This window comes from Hemitrygon akajei, chromosome 18, assembly GCF_048418815.1.
Source record: "Hemitrygon akajei chromosome 18, sHemAka1.3, whole genome shotgun sequence".
NCBI classification, from domain to species: domain Eukaryota; kingdom Metazoa; phylum Chordata; class Chondrichthyes; order Myliobatiformes; family Dasyatidae; genus Hemitrygon; species Hemitrygon akajei.
This window is the reverse complement of record NC_133141.1, coordinates 34,002,908-34,018,150: the sequence shown is the minus strand read 5'-3', so window position 1 is coordinate 34,018,150 and position 15,243 is coordinate 34,002,908. Positions and strand designations below refer to the sequence as shown.

Genomic DNA, 15,243 nt, shown 5'->3' with positions numbered 1-15,243 from the left:
AAAACAGTAATAAATAAACAAGTAAATCTTATTCAGTATACTTTATAGAGTATACATATATTTAATAGATTAAAAATCATGCAAAAAACAGAAATGCTATATATTTTTAAAAGTGAGGGAGTGTCCAAGGGTTTAATGTCCATTTAGGAATCGGATGGCAGAGGGGGAGAAGCTGTTCCTGAATCGCTGAGTGTGTGCCTTCAGGCTTCTGTATCTCCCGCCTGATGGTAACAGTGAGAAAAGGGCATGCCCTGGGTGCTGGAGGTCCTTAATGATGGACGCTGCCTTTCTGACACACCGCTCCCTAAAGATGTCCTGGGTACTTTGTAGGCTAGTACCCAAGGTGGAGCCAACCAAATTTACAACCCTCTGCAGCTTCTTTCAGTCCTGTGTAGTAGCCCCTCCATACCAGACAGTGATGCAGCCTGTCAGAATGCTCTCCATGGCACAACTATAGAAGTTTTTGAGCGCATTTGTTGACATGCCAAATCTCTTCAAACTCCTAATAAAGTATAGCCACTGTCATGCCTTCTTTATAAATGCATCAATATATTGGGACCAGGTTAGATCCTCAGAGATCTTGACACCCAAGAACTTGAAACTGCTCACTCTCTCCACTTCTGATCCCTCTATGAGGATTGGTATGTGTTCCTTCGTTTTAACCTTCTGAAAGTCCACAATCAGCTCTTTCGTCTTACTGATGTTGAGTGCCAAGTTGTTGCTGCGACACCACTCCACTAGTTGGCATATCTCACTCCTGTACACCCTCTCGTCACTACCTGAGATTGTACCAACAATGGTTGTATCGTCAGCAAATTTATAGATGGTATTTGAGCTATGCCAAGCCACACAGTCATGGATATAGAGAGAGTAGAGCAGTGGGCTAAGCACACAGCTCTGAGGTGCACCAGTGTTGATCGTCAGCGAGGAGGATATGTTATCACCAATCCGCACAGATTGTGGTCTTCTGGTTAGGAAGTTGAGGATCCAATTGCAGAGGGAGGTACAGAGGCCCAGGTTCTTCAACTTCTCAGTCAGGATTGTGGGAATGATGGTATTAAATGCTGAGCTATGGTCAATTAACAGCATCCTGATGTAGGTGTTTGTGTTGTCCAGGTGGTCTAAAGCCATGTTGAGAGCCATTGAGTTTGCGTCTGCTGTTGACCTATCATGGCAATAGGCAAATTGCAATGGGTCCAGGTCCTTGCTGAGGCAGGAGTTCAGTCTAGTCATGACCAACCTCTCAAAGCATTTCATCACTGTCGATGTGAGTGCTACCGGGCGATAGTCATTAAGGCAGCTCACATTATTCTTCTTAGGCACTGGTATAATTGTTGCCTTTTTGAAGGAAGTGGGAACTTCCACCCGTAGCAGTGAGGGATTGAAACTGTCCTTGAATACTCCTGCCAGTTGGTTGGCACAGGCTTTCATTGGCCTCTGAGACAGAGATCACAGGGTCATCAGGTGCAGCAGGAGTGAGATGGAGATCAGTAGCAAACAATGAAGGCTGAAGGGGTTTTGTATTTTGCTGTAGTTTTGTGCTGCCATAGCATGAGAGTAGGAGCAACAAAATAATAAAATAAATGATAATAAGGAAAGAGTATCGTAGTTATAATGACAAGGATGGGTCTGGAGGATAACATTTCAACCACTAACTGGACAAGTAGTTGAATTAGTCTCTTTGCAGCTGTACAGAAGACTTGTTAAACCTCAGTTCTGAAAACAGGACAAGCCAAGAGTGCTGTCTATCTACTGGAATGCAAATTCTCACATTTGTGATCTTTACTTTAGGAATGATCAGCACTACCCTACTTTATACTATGGGCAGGGGTGTCAAACTCATTTTAGGTCACGGGCCGGATTGAGCAAAATGCAGCTTCATGCATTCATGGATGCATTCATGGATGATACTTCATGGATCAGTCGGACGCGTGCGAACGCAGCTTTCGTTGCCTCCGTTTTTTCAGCCTGCTCTCATGTGTCTCAGTCTCTGCTATAACTACAAAGTGTTTCACTTTACAAATTCCGTTTCTTATGAAGAAGACTGCCGAGCAAAACTGCCGAATAAACACTAAAAACCCTGAAAACATGGTACCTGAATAAACTCAGCATTAGCCATATCATACGCCATAGGCGCTTCGATTACTGGGGCCAGCTTTAATAGTAATTAGATATTATCTCCCGGGCCAAAGATAATTCCACCGTGGGCCGGATTTGGCCCGCGGGCCTTGAGTTTGACATATATGCTTTAAAGTAAAGGCCAGTTTCCTTAGCAGCTCACCACTCCTACCAATATTGTTATATTTCCATAAAAAAACTGACCCTTATTTTAAAGTATAACACTATCATCCCTAGTATGAAGTAGGGTAGCTTGCAGAAGAAAATTATTTGATGAAACCTCAAGGAAGGCACCCTTCCAGAGTTGGGAACCCTACTTGACTGACTGAACTACCACACTCCAGGGATAGATCCTTTTCCATCTCATGAGGAAAACTGAGGTAGCAAGTCTGGTTCACAGGTGTTTAAAACTGGATATTTTAAAATGAGTGGTCAAAGAATAAGAGGGAGCAACTCGGGATGTAATTATTGCCAAATTATGAATAAACTCTTCTCAGGCTTCCAGCCAGGTACAGGTGTCAATTGTACCTGGTCCATGCCGACCACAGCATCCGCGGAGACTTCAGGAGGCCTATGCGGTGTGCAATGGTTCTTGTATAGTTCCAATTGCTTTTCAACACATGGACCAATGCTGACATAATGTTTTTATTTTTCTTCTTTCTATTTAAGATTTTTTGGGAGTAATATTGTTCTACTGACCCAGGCCTTCAGGAAAAAATTTGTCATTCCCGACTTTGAAGTATTTTCCTCACATATCAATCGGCTTTATGAGAATGCAAGAATAAAGACTGGTGGCAGGGTAAGATCTTGGAAGGTGAACACTGACAACTGTGGAGCCGCTTTGTGTTTGTAGATGGAGTTGGGGTGCTGTCGGTACAGGGAAGTGGAATTTGATTAAAATGATGTCAAATGAGGGCACTACCAGTTGTTACTTAACTTAGTTTTGGCATTGGGTTAAGTTCCTACATTGTGAGGTTCCAAGCTTGAGTGTGCTGAATAAAGACCGTGTGCTTTCAACCAGACAGTATGGCTTTAGCTTGAACTCTGTGTCTTTAGTGCCTTTAGCTGCTCTGCTTTCAACCACCTATACCCCTAGTTTTGGAGCTTCCTCTATGAAAAGAATTTTGTCTCTTTTTTAAAAATCCTCCTCATAGTCTATTTCTTTAACCAAACCCGATCACCATTTCTAATGCCATTTATAGTTCTGTGTGTGTTTTACACACTCGTTTATTCAGTACCGTAAAGCACATTTCAAAATCAAGTTGCTGTTACCTTTCTACTAATCAAATTTCAATGCAATTGTGTTGTTTTCAGGTTGCTGACTACATCCCACAGCTCGCCAAATTCAGTCCAGATCTCTGGGGGGTTTCTCTCTGTACAGTGGATGGGCAGAGGTAAGCTTTAAAATCGCCAAACACAAATGGAGAGTCGTCACATTGTAAATTTGTCAGACAGCTGGGAAATACAACAAACCGGGAAAATATCTCAAAGTACCAAGTATTTGCTCTTGTATCCCCGCAGGAAATGAAATAAGAGTGAGATATGTTTTCAGAGAAACATGTTTTGGCTAAAGGATAACCTCCTTGTACAGACCTTTACGACCTTAATACTGCAATGGATTATGTGAAACCTAGTGGAGGATAGCTTTCGGGATACTACTTGGGAAGTTGAATGTCTGATGAGTTGGTCCACTCAATCTTCCTGTTCCATATATGGCCAATTTGTCCATAATTGCATGAATCATTGCCATGCTTGCCATATATCTTTATTTGAAGAGGTAATGGGGGCTCTCCTTGAGCTGCTATTGGTTCATTAAAATGGTATGGAACTGTTTAAATGAGGTTCTGTATATCAATTTGGAATAACAAAATTGCGAATACGAGCCAAATGATCTACTGTGCATTTCACCAATACCTAGGTCCAAAGGTTCATTTATTATTAAAGTATGCAACTCTGAAATTCTTCTTCTCCAGATAGCCACAAAACCAAGAAAGAGAAGAATGGCAGCACGATCGTCAACACTCCTCCCCACACAAAAAAAACAGAACAAGCATAACCAACTCCCAAATCCACCCCCCCCCCCGCACACAAAAGAAACAAAGATTGGGTGAAAAACACAGAATTTAAGAAATTATCAGACTGAAAAAAGTCTAATGACCAAGTCCATAACCAAAATGCAGAAAACTTGGTTAACATTCCCTGGGCCCAGTGGCAGGCCTTTCCCTCTCCTAGGTGAAAACAGAATTAAAGCCAGATCAGTTTTCGTTGTGTTTATTTAGAAAATATAGATTTATCTGATCTGGAGACATCCATTTTGGTTTTTTTTTGTTCTCTTTAGACACTCCATTGGAGATACCAAAATCCCCTTCTGCTTACAATCTTGCATCAAACCATTGGAGTATGCTATTGCTGTTAATGAGTTCAGCACCGACTATGTTCACCAGTATGTGGGCAAAGAACCCAGCGGACTACGGTTCAATAAAGTCTTTTTGAACGAAGAAGGCGAGTATCATAGCAACATACAAGTGTTTCAATAAGCACCCTAGGCTTAACCAAATTGACAAGCCCAGGGGACCAGGGTTCCATCACCTCTTGGCAACAGAATACACAAAGGAGATTCATCTCACCTGCACATAGTCTGTTGCTATAGAGCGTTCATTTATTGTGGAATAATAGAACTAATTATACATCCGTTATCAACAAAAAAGAAAAGAATTGCATCAAATACTCGGAGTTTGAACATTATACTGAAAAAGATGAGGGAAATAAATGTAAGGCATGAAAATCTCAAAGGAACATATGGCACCTATAGTCTTGTATGCAGTAGGAAAATAATCAGTGAAATGAGTCTCCGCTTTGCTGCTTTTATAATACAACAATTGCACTACAAGTACCATCTGTCACATCTTAAGTGTTTGAAATGATGTTGTAAAAGCTATGGTCACTTACAGGAGCCGGTAATATCCCAATAATCACATCTTATGGGCATTAGGTAATTGTGACAATAGAGCCTTAATGGGTTGGCCTGCTGAAAGATGTCTATACATTGGGTTGCCAAAGCAGAAGCAAAGACAAGCAGTGCAATTTAAAAAAATAAACACTGCACAAGATCACTTCATACTGCTAATCTAAATATTCTATTTTGTCTTTAGATAAGCCCCATAATCCCATGGTAAATGCAGGTGCAATCGTTATTACCTCACTTATTAAGGTAAGATAATATGGCAATTGAGACAGAATGAAGAACCAAGTTAAGCAGACCCACCAGAGAATGAGCCAGTACATGTGGGGCAGTTTGACCCTGCTGTAGACACAGTAAAGCAATCACTGAAGGTACTGCTATATTGTTTGTACTATATACTCACTGTCAGAAGCAACCTTGTTAGATAAACAAGGTGTTGTTGAAAACGACAATGGTCAGTCACAATAATCTAATGATGTCACAACAGCTCCTTTCTCCAATTTATTGTGCCCGTACAAGATAGAGATAATGGAAGCCTCAGGTAGAAATACAGTTTGGGACGTTCAATCCTGCATATTGGTGGTCTGATGCAATCAAATGTGAATTTAGCTACAAGATGTCCCACTTGGTGGATTCCTAATCTCACTGGGATTCTCAAAGAAGTTACTCACAAATCCAATGTTAACTCAGTGTAAGGTAGTGAATCACAGTTAACTGATGCTGGCTACAGAATGACACTGCAGCTAAATCTCAATGATTTGTTTGCCAATTTTCTCAAAAGTTGCCAACACCAGATGATGCACAGTCACGGTGACTTCAAAACTGATGTATACTTTTGTGTCTTGTTTATATTTCAGAAATTGCTGGGCAGTCAAGAACCAGTCTTGGTAATGACCTTTGACACTTTGGTCAAAGGTCAATAAATGATATGGAAGGATGGGTAGTAACATTCCTTTTTGGAGTTCCACTAAAATTCCAGCTGATAAAGAATTCCCAGAAATCCAGAACACTGATGTTCTGGATGGTCAAATGACTCCACCAACCACAGACATTCCTGCTTCCTAACTCATTTTCTCCTCCAAATCTTTTTGCACTCCAGCAGTGCTGCAATAATGGCTCTGAGCTGGTATGAAGCTAACACAGACCACAGGTCAAGCCTGTGACCCACCTGCTCTGAACAATAAATATTTCACTTAAATAATGTAAAGATTACACTGGACAACAAATTTTTTGAGACTGTTGCTTCCTCAGAATTTCTTTTAGTTATGATAGGCCACTTGCAGCTGCACATAAATATAATTTCAGGCTATTTGCCTCATGTAGGGATTTGGAGAAACAAGAAATTAATGTTTATTGAATATAATGTGTTTAATTGCATAACAGTGCTGATGCTTTGCAATAGCTTAACTAAGCTAAAATGTTTTGTTGATGATTTTCATTTGTACTCAGTGTCACTTAAGTGTCCAACAATAATCAGCCAGCATTGATGGATTCCAGTTGCCCTGATACTGATTCTCCATGACCACAATGTCCTAGTGAAACCTTTCACCATGCTTGTCATTGACAGCACCAAGATTTACAGGGAAGAAGTCTAAATGGGAATGTAGAAAATTAATCTTTAGTGTCATGTCGCACTTCATGGTTTTGTATGCTTGAAGCATGTTGTCAACCAGCTGCATGTAGTCTGGTGTTCTGTAGTTACAAGAAAATTTTCAACAACATCCTTGAATGCCTCCCATGCAATTTTCTCCTGTTCCTCTAGAAGTTCTTCGAATTGCTTGCCATTGATGATCTGATTGATTTGTGGGCCGACAAAAATGCCTTTCTTAATCTTGGCATCAGTTACTCCAACTTGAATTATGAATTGAAATAACAAATATAGGTGATTTCAAAAAAAATGGTGCATGATAGGGAATTTCCATGGTGATTTTCATGATCAGCAGTCCAAAATCCATAAGATGCACCCAAAACTATTCAGAAAGCAAAATCTTTGTTGTCCAGTGTTATGACTGGACAGAATTGTTGAGAAATGTACTAATTTTTCACTTTAGGCTGCAACTGTTGTCAATCTCCATTCTAGACACTCATGCAGATCTGTCCCTCAAGTTTATTCAGGCTATTAAAAATTGCAGAGTAAGACTGGTTTCCATTTAGGCAGAGTGAGAAGCGGACACATTAGAGGAGGGTAAATACATTTAGTGAGGTGCTGACACAACCTGTATTTAGTCAGGAAATAATACCTGGTAATCAGAAACCAAACTGACTGACATTGCGTAATCCTTTTGAAAACATAAAGCTTTTTCTTTGTCATGAACCCTTCAGCTGCACATCCCCATCACTATGGCAATCTTCAAGTAACTCATTTGTACGTGTGTTTCATTTCACATCGGCTGGTTAGTGTCAATCATATCACAGTATGCCTGAGTACAACCCAATGCTACTTTGCACAACCTTCCGGTCTTTTAATCCAGGGTCATACATCAAGTCTGATACCAAGGTATATTTTGCAATCACTTAAAGGCAAGGTATCTGTTCACTTTGTTTGTGGGCAATATCCACAGCAACCCACCCGGTTGAAAGAAGATCATAGATGGGAGCTTAACATCCAAGGAAACACATTGTATCGAAAGGACAGGCAGGTAGGCAGGGGGTTTGGGGTTGGTAAAAAAATAAAATCAGATCCTTAGAAAGAGGTGACATAGGTGACTCTATCCTTGTGGGTAGAGTTAAGAAGCTGCAAGGATAAAAGCACCCTGATGTGAGTTATATACAGGCCTCCGAACAGTAGCCAGGATGTGGGCTGCAAATTACATCAGGGCATAGAGAAGGCATGTCAAAAGGGCAACGTTATGATAGTCATGGGGGATTTCAATATGCGGGTAGATTGGGAAAATCAGCGTGGTGCTGGATCACAAAGAAGGAATTTGTAGAATGCCTATGAAATGGCTTATTAGAGCTTCTTGTGGTTGAGCCCACTCGGGGAATGGCAATTCTGGATTGAGTGTCATGTAAAAACCCAGATTTGATTAGGGAGCTTAAGGTAAAGGAACCCTTAGGAGGCAGTGATCATAACATGATAAAATTCACCCTGCAGTTTGAGAAGGAGAAGCTAAAATCGAATGTATCAGTATTACAGTGGAGTATAGGGAATTACAGAGATGTGAGAGAGGAGCTGGCCAAAGTTGATTGGAAGGAGACAGTGACACTAATGATGGCAGAACAGCAATGGCTGAAGTTTTTGGGAGCAATTCAGAAGGTACAGGACAGGCACATCTCAGAGATGAAACATAGAAACATAGAAAATAGGTGCAGGAGTAGGCCATTCGGCCCTTTGAGCCTGCACCGCCATTCAGTATGATCATGGCTGATCATCCAACTCAGAACCCTGTACCTGCTTTCTCTCCATACCCCCCGATCCCTTTAGCCACAAGGGCCATATCTAACTTCCTCTTAAATATAGCCAATGAACCGGCCTCAACTGTTTCCTGTGGCAGAGAATTCCACAGATTCAGCATTCTCTGTGTGAAGAAGTTTTTCCTCATCTCGGTCCTAAAAGGCTTCCCCTTTATCCTTAAACTGTGACCCCTCGTTCTGGACTTCCCCAGATGAAGAAGTATTTAAATGACTCAGCTGTGGCTGACAAGGGAAGTCAAAGACAACATAAAAGCACAAGAGAGGGCATATAATATAGCAAAAATTAGTGGGAGGCGAGATGATTGGGAAGCTTTTTAAAAGTCAACAGAAGGCAACTAAAAAGCCATAAAGAGAGAAAAGATGAAATATGAAGGTAAACTAGCCAAAACTATCAAAGAGGCTGCAAAAGGTATTTTCAGACAGATAAAGAGTAAAAAAGAAATGAGTGGATATCAGACTGTTGGAAAATGACACTGGAGATAGTAATGGGGGACAAAGAAATGGCAAACATTAATAAATATTTTGTGTCAGTCTTTAAGATGAAAGACACTAGCAGAACATCAGAAATGTGAGAATGTTAGGTGGCAGAAGTGAGTGTCATTGCTATTACTAAGGAGGTGGTGTTTGGGAAGCTGAAACGTCTGAAGGTAGATAAGTCAGTCGGACCAGATAGACCATACTGTACCTTGGTGTTCTGAAGGAGGTAGCTGAAGAGATTTTGGAGGCATTAGTAATTATCTTTCAAGAGTCACTGGATTGTGGAATGGTTCTTGAGGACCAGAAAATTGCAAATGTCACTTCACTCTTCAAGAAGGATGGGGGGGTAGAAGAAAGGAAATTATAGGCCAGTTAGCCTGACTTTAGTGGTTGAAAAAATGTTAGAGTCTATTATAAAAACCATAAGACATAGGAGCAGAATTAGGCCATTTGGCCTATCGAGTCTGCTCTGCCATTCAATCATGGCTGTTCCTTTCTTCCCCTCCTCAGCCCCACTCATCAGCCTTCTCCCCATAATCTTTGCTGTGTCCACTCAAGAACATATCAAGCTCTACACCCAACAACCTGGCCTCCATAACTGCCTATGGTAACAAATTCCACAAATTCACCACCCTTTGGCTAAAGAAATTGCTCCCCATCTCTGTTTCGAAAGGGCGCCCCTCTATCCTGAGGCTGTGCCCTCTTGTCCCAGACTCTCCCACCATGAGAAATGTCCTTTCCACATCTACTCTGTCTAGGCCTTTCAACATTCAAAAGGTTTCAATGAGATCCCCCCTTATCCTTCTGAATTCCAGCAAGTACGGACCCAGAGCCATCAAACATTCCTTATATGATAACCCTTTTATTCCCAGAATCATCCTTGTGAACCTCCTCTGAAACCTCTCTAATACCAGCATCTTTTCTTAGGTGAGGAGCCCATATCTATTTATAATACTCAAGGTGAGGCCTCACCAGTGCCTTCTAAAGCATCAGCATCACATCCCTGCTCTTATATTCTAAACCTCTTGAAATGAATGCCAACATTGCATTCACTTTCCTCACCACCAACTCTACTTCAAGCTAACTTTTAGGGTGTTCTGCACCAGGACTCCAAAGTCCCTTTGCATCTCAGATTTTTGGACTTTCTCCCCATTTAGAAAAATAGTCCGCGCAGTTACTTCTACTACCAAAGTACATGACCATTCATTTTCCAACTTGTATTTAATTTGCCACTTTCTTGCCCAGTCTCATAATCAGTCTAAGTCCTCTGCAGACTTCCTGTTTCCTCAACACTTCTTGCCCCTCCACCGATCTTTGTAACATCTGCAAACTTGGCAACAAAGCCATCTATTTCATCATCTAAATCATTGATACACAGCATAAAAAGAAATGGTCCCAACACCAACCTCTACGGAACACCACTAGACACTGGCAGCCAACCAGAAAAGGATCCTTTTATTCCCACTTACTTCCTCCTACTAATTAGCCAATGCTCTAACCATACCAGTAACTTTCCTGTAATACCATGGGATCTTGACTTGGTAAGCAACCTCGTGTGGCACCTTGTCAAAAGCCTTCTGAAAATCCAAATATACAACATCCACTACACCCCCTTTATCTATTCTGCATGTAATCTCCTCAAAGAATTCCAACAGGTTCATCAGGCAAGATTTTCCTTGAAGGAAACCAAGCTGACTTTGTCCTATCTTGTGCTATGTCACCAAGTACTCTATCACCTCATCCTTAACAATTGATTCCAACATTTTACCAACCACTGAGGTCAGGCTAACTAGTCTGTAATTTCCCTTCTGCTGTCTTCCTCCTTTCTTAAAGAGCGGAGTGACATTTGCAATTTTCCAGCCCTCTGACACCATGCCAGAGTCCAATGATTTTTGAAAGCTAATTACTAATGTCTCCACAATCTCTACCACTGCCTCTTTCAGAACCCTAGGGTGCTGTTCATCCAACCCAGGTAGCCTTAGAATGCTTAGGTCTTTCAGATTTTTGAGCACCTTCTCCCTTGTAATAGTAACTGCACTCACTTCTCCTCCCTCACACACTTCAACATCTGGCATACTGCTAGTGTCTTCCACAGTGAAGATTGATCCAAAATACTCACTTAGTTCATCTCCCATCTCCTTGTCCCCCCCATTATTAATTCTCCATCCTTGTTTTCTATTGGTCCCATATCCTTTTATTTTTATTTTACTCTTTTATTTTTATCCACTCTTTTATTTTTACATACTTGAAGCTTTTACTGTCCACTTTGATATTGTTTGCAAGGTTGCTTTCATGTTTCATCTTTTCCCTCCTAATGATTCTTTTAGTTGCTGTCTGTAGGTTTTTAAAAGCTTCCCAATCCTCTAGCTTCCCACTAATTTTGCTTTGTTGTATGCCCTCTCTTTTGCTTTTACATTAACGTTGACTTCCCTTGTCAGCCACGGTTGTACTATTTTGCCATTTGAGTATTTCTTTGTTTTTGGAATACATCTATCCTGCACCTTCCTCATTTTTCCCAGAAACATACACCATTGCTGCTCTGCTGACATCCCTGCCAGCATCTCCTTCCAATTTACTTTGGCCAACAACTTCATTAAGGATGAGGCTTCAGGGTACTTGGAGGCACATAAAATTTAGGCCAAAGTCAGCATGGTTTCCTTAAGAGGAAATCTTGCCTGACGCCCCTCATACAAACTCTTCTCCCTCCTGCCATCTGGCAAAAGGTACCAAAGCATTTGGGCTCTCACGACCAGACTGTGCAACAGTTTCTTCCCCCAAGTCATCAGACTCCTCAATACCCAGAGTTTAGATTGACATCTACATCATTTATTATTATATTGTAATTTGTTCTCTACTGTGCCTGTTGTCTTGTTTATTAATTATTGTACTGCCCTGCACTGTTTTGTGCACTTTATGTAGTCCTGTGCAGGTCTGTAGTGTAGTGTAGTTTTTATATTGTTTTACATAGTCTAGTTTAGCCTTGTGTTGTCTCACATAGTCTAGTGTAGTTTTGTGTTGTTTCCTGTAGCACCAGGGTCCTGGAGGAATGTTGTTTCATTTTTACTGTGTACTGTACCAGCAGTTTATTGTTGAAATGACAATAAAAAGCAACTTGACAGATCTGTTGGAATTCTTTGAGGAAATAAATGACAGGATAGACAAAGGAGAGTCAGTGAATGTTGTGTATTTGGAATTTCAGAAGGCCTTTGACAAGGTGCCACACGTGAGGCTGCTTAACAAGGTAAGAGCCCATGGTATTACAGGAAAGATACTAGTATTGATAGAGGATTGGGTGACTGTTCACCCTGTTACTGTCAGGTAGGAGGTACAGAAGCCCAGAGGCACACATTCAGAAGTTCAGGAACGGCTTCTTCCCCTCTGCCATCCGAATTCTAAATGGACATTGAACCCATGAACATTACCTCACTACTTTCTATTTCTGTTATTTTACACTACTCATTTTAACTTAACCATTTAATAGACATATATACTTAATGTAACTCAAGTTTTTGCTCCATATTTATTTATCACGTATTTCATTGTACTACGGCTGTAAAGTTAACAAATTTCACAACATACGCTGGTGATATTAAATCTGATTTTGATTCTGACTGGCAGGAGGCAAAGAGTCAGAATAAAGGAGGCCTTTTCTGACTGCTGGTGAATAGTGGTGTTTTGCGAGGGTCGGTGTTGGGACCGCTCCTTTTCACATTATATGTCAATGATTTGCAGGAAGGAATTGATGGCTTTGTGGCCAGGTTTGCAGACAATATGAAGATGGGCAGAGGGGCAGATAGTGTTGAGGAAGCAGGGAGTCTGCAGAAGGACTTAGTCAGATTGAGAGAATGGGCAAAGTTGTGGCAGTAGTTTAGGGAAGTGTATAGTCACATACTTTGGTAGAAGAAATAAAAGTGTGGACTATTTTCTAAATGGAGAGAAAATTCAAAAATCAAAGGTGCTAAAGGACTTGGTAGTACTCATGCAGGATTCCCTGAAGGGTATGATTTGCAGGTTGAGTCGGTGGTGAGGAAGGCAAGTGTAATGTTCACATTCATTTCTTGAGGACAAGAATATAAAAGCAAGGATGTAATGCTGAGACTTTATAAAGCATTGGTTAGACTGCACTTGAAGTATTGTGAGCAGTTTTGGGCCCCTTGTCTAAGCAAAGATGTGCTGACATTGGAGAGGGTCCAGAGGAGGTTCACAAGAATTATCCCAGGAATGAAAGGGTTAATGTATGAGGAGCATTTGATGGCTCTGGGCCAATACTTGCTGGTGTTCAGAAGAATGAGAGGGGATCTCATTGAAACCTATCAAATATTGAAAGGCCTAGAGAGAATGGACATGGAGAGGATGTTTCCTATAGTGGGGAAGTCTAGAACCAGAGGGCACAGTCTTAGAATAGAGGGCCATCCTTTTAGAACAGAGAAGAGGAAAAATTTCTTTGGAACGCATTGCTACAGACAACTGTGCAGGCTAAGTCATTGGGTATATTTAAGGTGGAGGTTGATAGGGTCTCAATTAATTAGGATGTCAAAGTTTACTTCAATGCATTTCTCTCCATGTATATACTGTATCTCTATTTAGGGTGCTATTTTTGGATGACACACACATTAAGCAATAGCCCCATTTGCTCCCTTAGAACTCAAAAACAGTTACTTTCTCCAACCTCCACCCACTAATCCACTATACTTTATTATTTCCTGTCAGTCACCATATGTACAGCCTCGCATCACTCTATGGACATTCCATCTATCTATTATATAAGCTACCTTGTGTATTCATATTTATTGTATGTTTTTGTTATTTATTTTTGCTCAGCTCAAGCTAGTTACTGGCTTTATTATTATGGAATTGAGTAAACAGTTGACGTTTCAAGTCGAGACCCTTCATCAGGACGTTGACAGTTTACTCTTTTCCATAGATACTGTCCGGCCTGCTGAGTTCCTCCAGCATTTTGTGTGTGTTGCTTGGATTTCCAGCATCTGCAGATTTTCTCATTATTATTATTATTACCCCTCAGTTATTTTCACTGAGATCAAATTATTAAGACATTAAAAGTTGCAGTGTGTGTAAGCTTGCTGTCCATAAAATTGGCATTTCCTATATTACAAAAAAAAGAGATCACTTTGTATTTATTGGCTGTCAAGCATTTTGAGGCAAACTGAAATTGTGAAAGCTATTATATAAAGTCTATCCCATTAATTTTGCTATTCTGCTCATGTCTAACATCGTGAGTGCATTATTCTTGCTGTTTTCCCCTCACCTTGTCTATGGTGTCCCATTGTCACCCACAGACAATATGTACACTGCCACAAGATGGCTGCCACTGGATTTTCATGCATTTTTGAATCAGGTGCTACAGGGAATATCTTTCAGCTTTAATACACTTTTTCACTCTTGTATTTGCAGCCTGGAGCAAACAAAGCAGAGAAGTTTGACTGTGTAAGTATTTCAATAACAACACCATAGCAAAAAAGATGTGCTAAATTTCCCCAGAGACTTAACCTGGCCACACACAAACTAATGTTCATTCAGTTGGTGCCATGCAGAGAATTAGATGTGCCAAACAAAAAAGCTTGTGTGATAGGGTGTTTTGTTTAAAAGGACACCTACTTCTGGTAAATTTGACTGTTTAGAGGCATAAAAAAAGGAAATCCTTCAGCAATCTTCAAGAAAGTGCAAAGGCTTCACAAGCACTAATCAGATTTGCATGTTATCTTGTATAATCCATGAAATACAATTCACAATGAACATTCAACAATTGTGTTAATATCCTCTTAAAAATATCTGTAAATACCATTATGATTAAATTTCACAAGAGTTGGTCAAGTACATCAGTGTAGGTGAGTTCCATGTACTTTGGACTATCATTGCACTCAGCATCAAAAGCTTTGCACACGGAGTCTAAAGTTATTTTCCTCTCTACAGGTTATGCACTTCCTTAATAAGATGGCTGGTAATGAATACGTGGGCTTCAGCAATGCTACGTAAGTGCCAAAGATCCATGCAGATTGCAATTTGCTATTAATCCCTACTATTATTAGTGAGCTTGCTACCCATCTTCAGTTTTATTATGTGATGATCTTGAGTCAGATTTTTGCAATCACAAAGAAGGCAGTGCCTCTACTTCCTTAGGGGCTTGTGCAAATTTGGCATGCCATCTAAGGCTTTTGACAAACTTCTGTAGATGCACAGTGGAGAGCATCCTGACTGGTTGCATCATGGTCTGGTATGGAAATGCCAATGGCCAAGGACAGGGAGAAAAGCTA

At 40.6% G+C, this 15,243-nt stretch overlaps 1 protein-coding gene across 4 annotated transcripts in view; it reads left to right on the top strand.

Annotated features, from left to right (window-relative positions):
• LOC140741288 (glutaminase kidney isoform, mitochondrial-like) overlaps positions 1-15,243 on the top strand; it is a 72,831-nt gene that overhangs the window by 21,127 nt on the left and 36,461 nt on the right. For 2 of the 4 annotated variants that reach the window (XM_073071313.1, XM_073071317.1), the window contains 7 exons: positions 2,788-2,917; positions 3,433-3,512; positions 4,457-4,620; positions 5,271-5,329; positions 12,171-12,212; positions 14,384-14,416; positions 14,903-14,961. In XM_073071313.1, coding sequence (XP_072927414.1) covers positions 2,788-2,917; positions 3,433-3,512; positions 4,457-4,620; positions 5,271-5,329; positions 12,171-12,212; positions 14,384-14,416; positions 14,903-14,961 — 567 coding nt within the window. Of the gene's footprint in view, positions 1-2,787; positions 2,918-3,432; positions 3,513-4,456; positions 4,621-5,270; positions 5,330-5,937; positions 5,968-12,170; positions 12,213-14,383; positions 14,417-14,902; positions 14,962-15,243 lie in introns of all 4 variants that reach the window. The other 2 variants (XM_073071314.1, XM_073071316.1) reach the window with 2 other exon arrangements.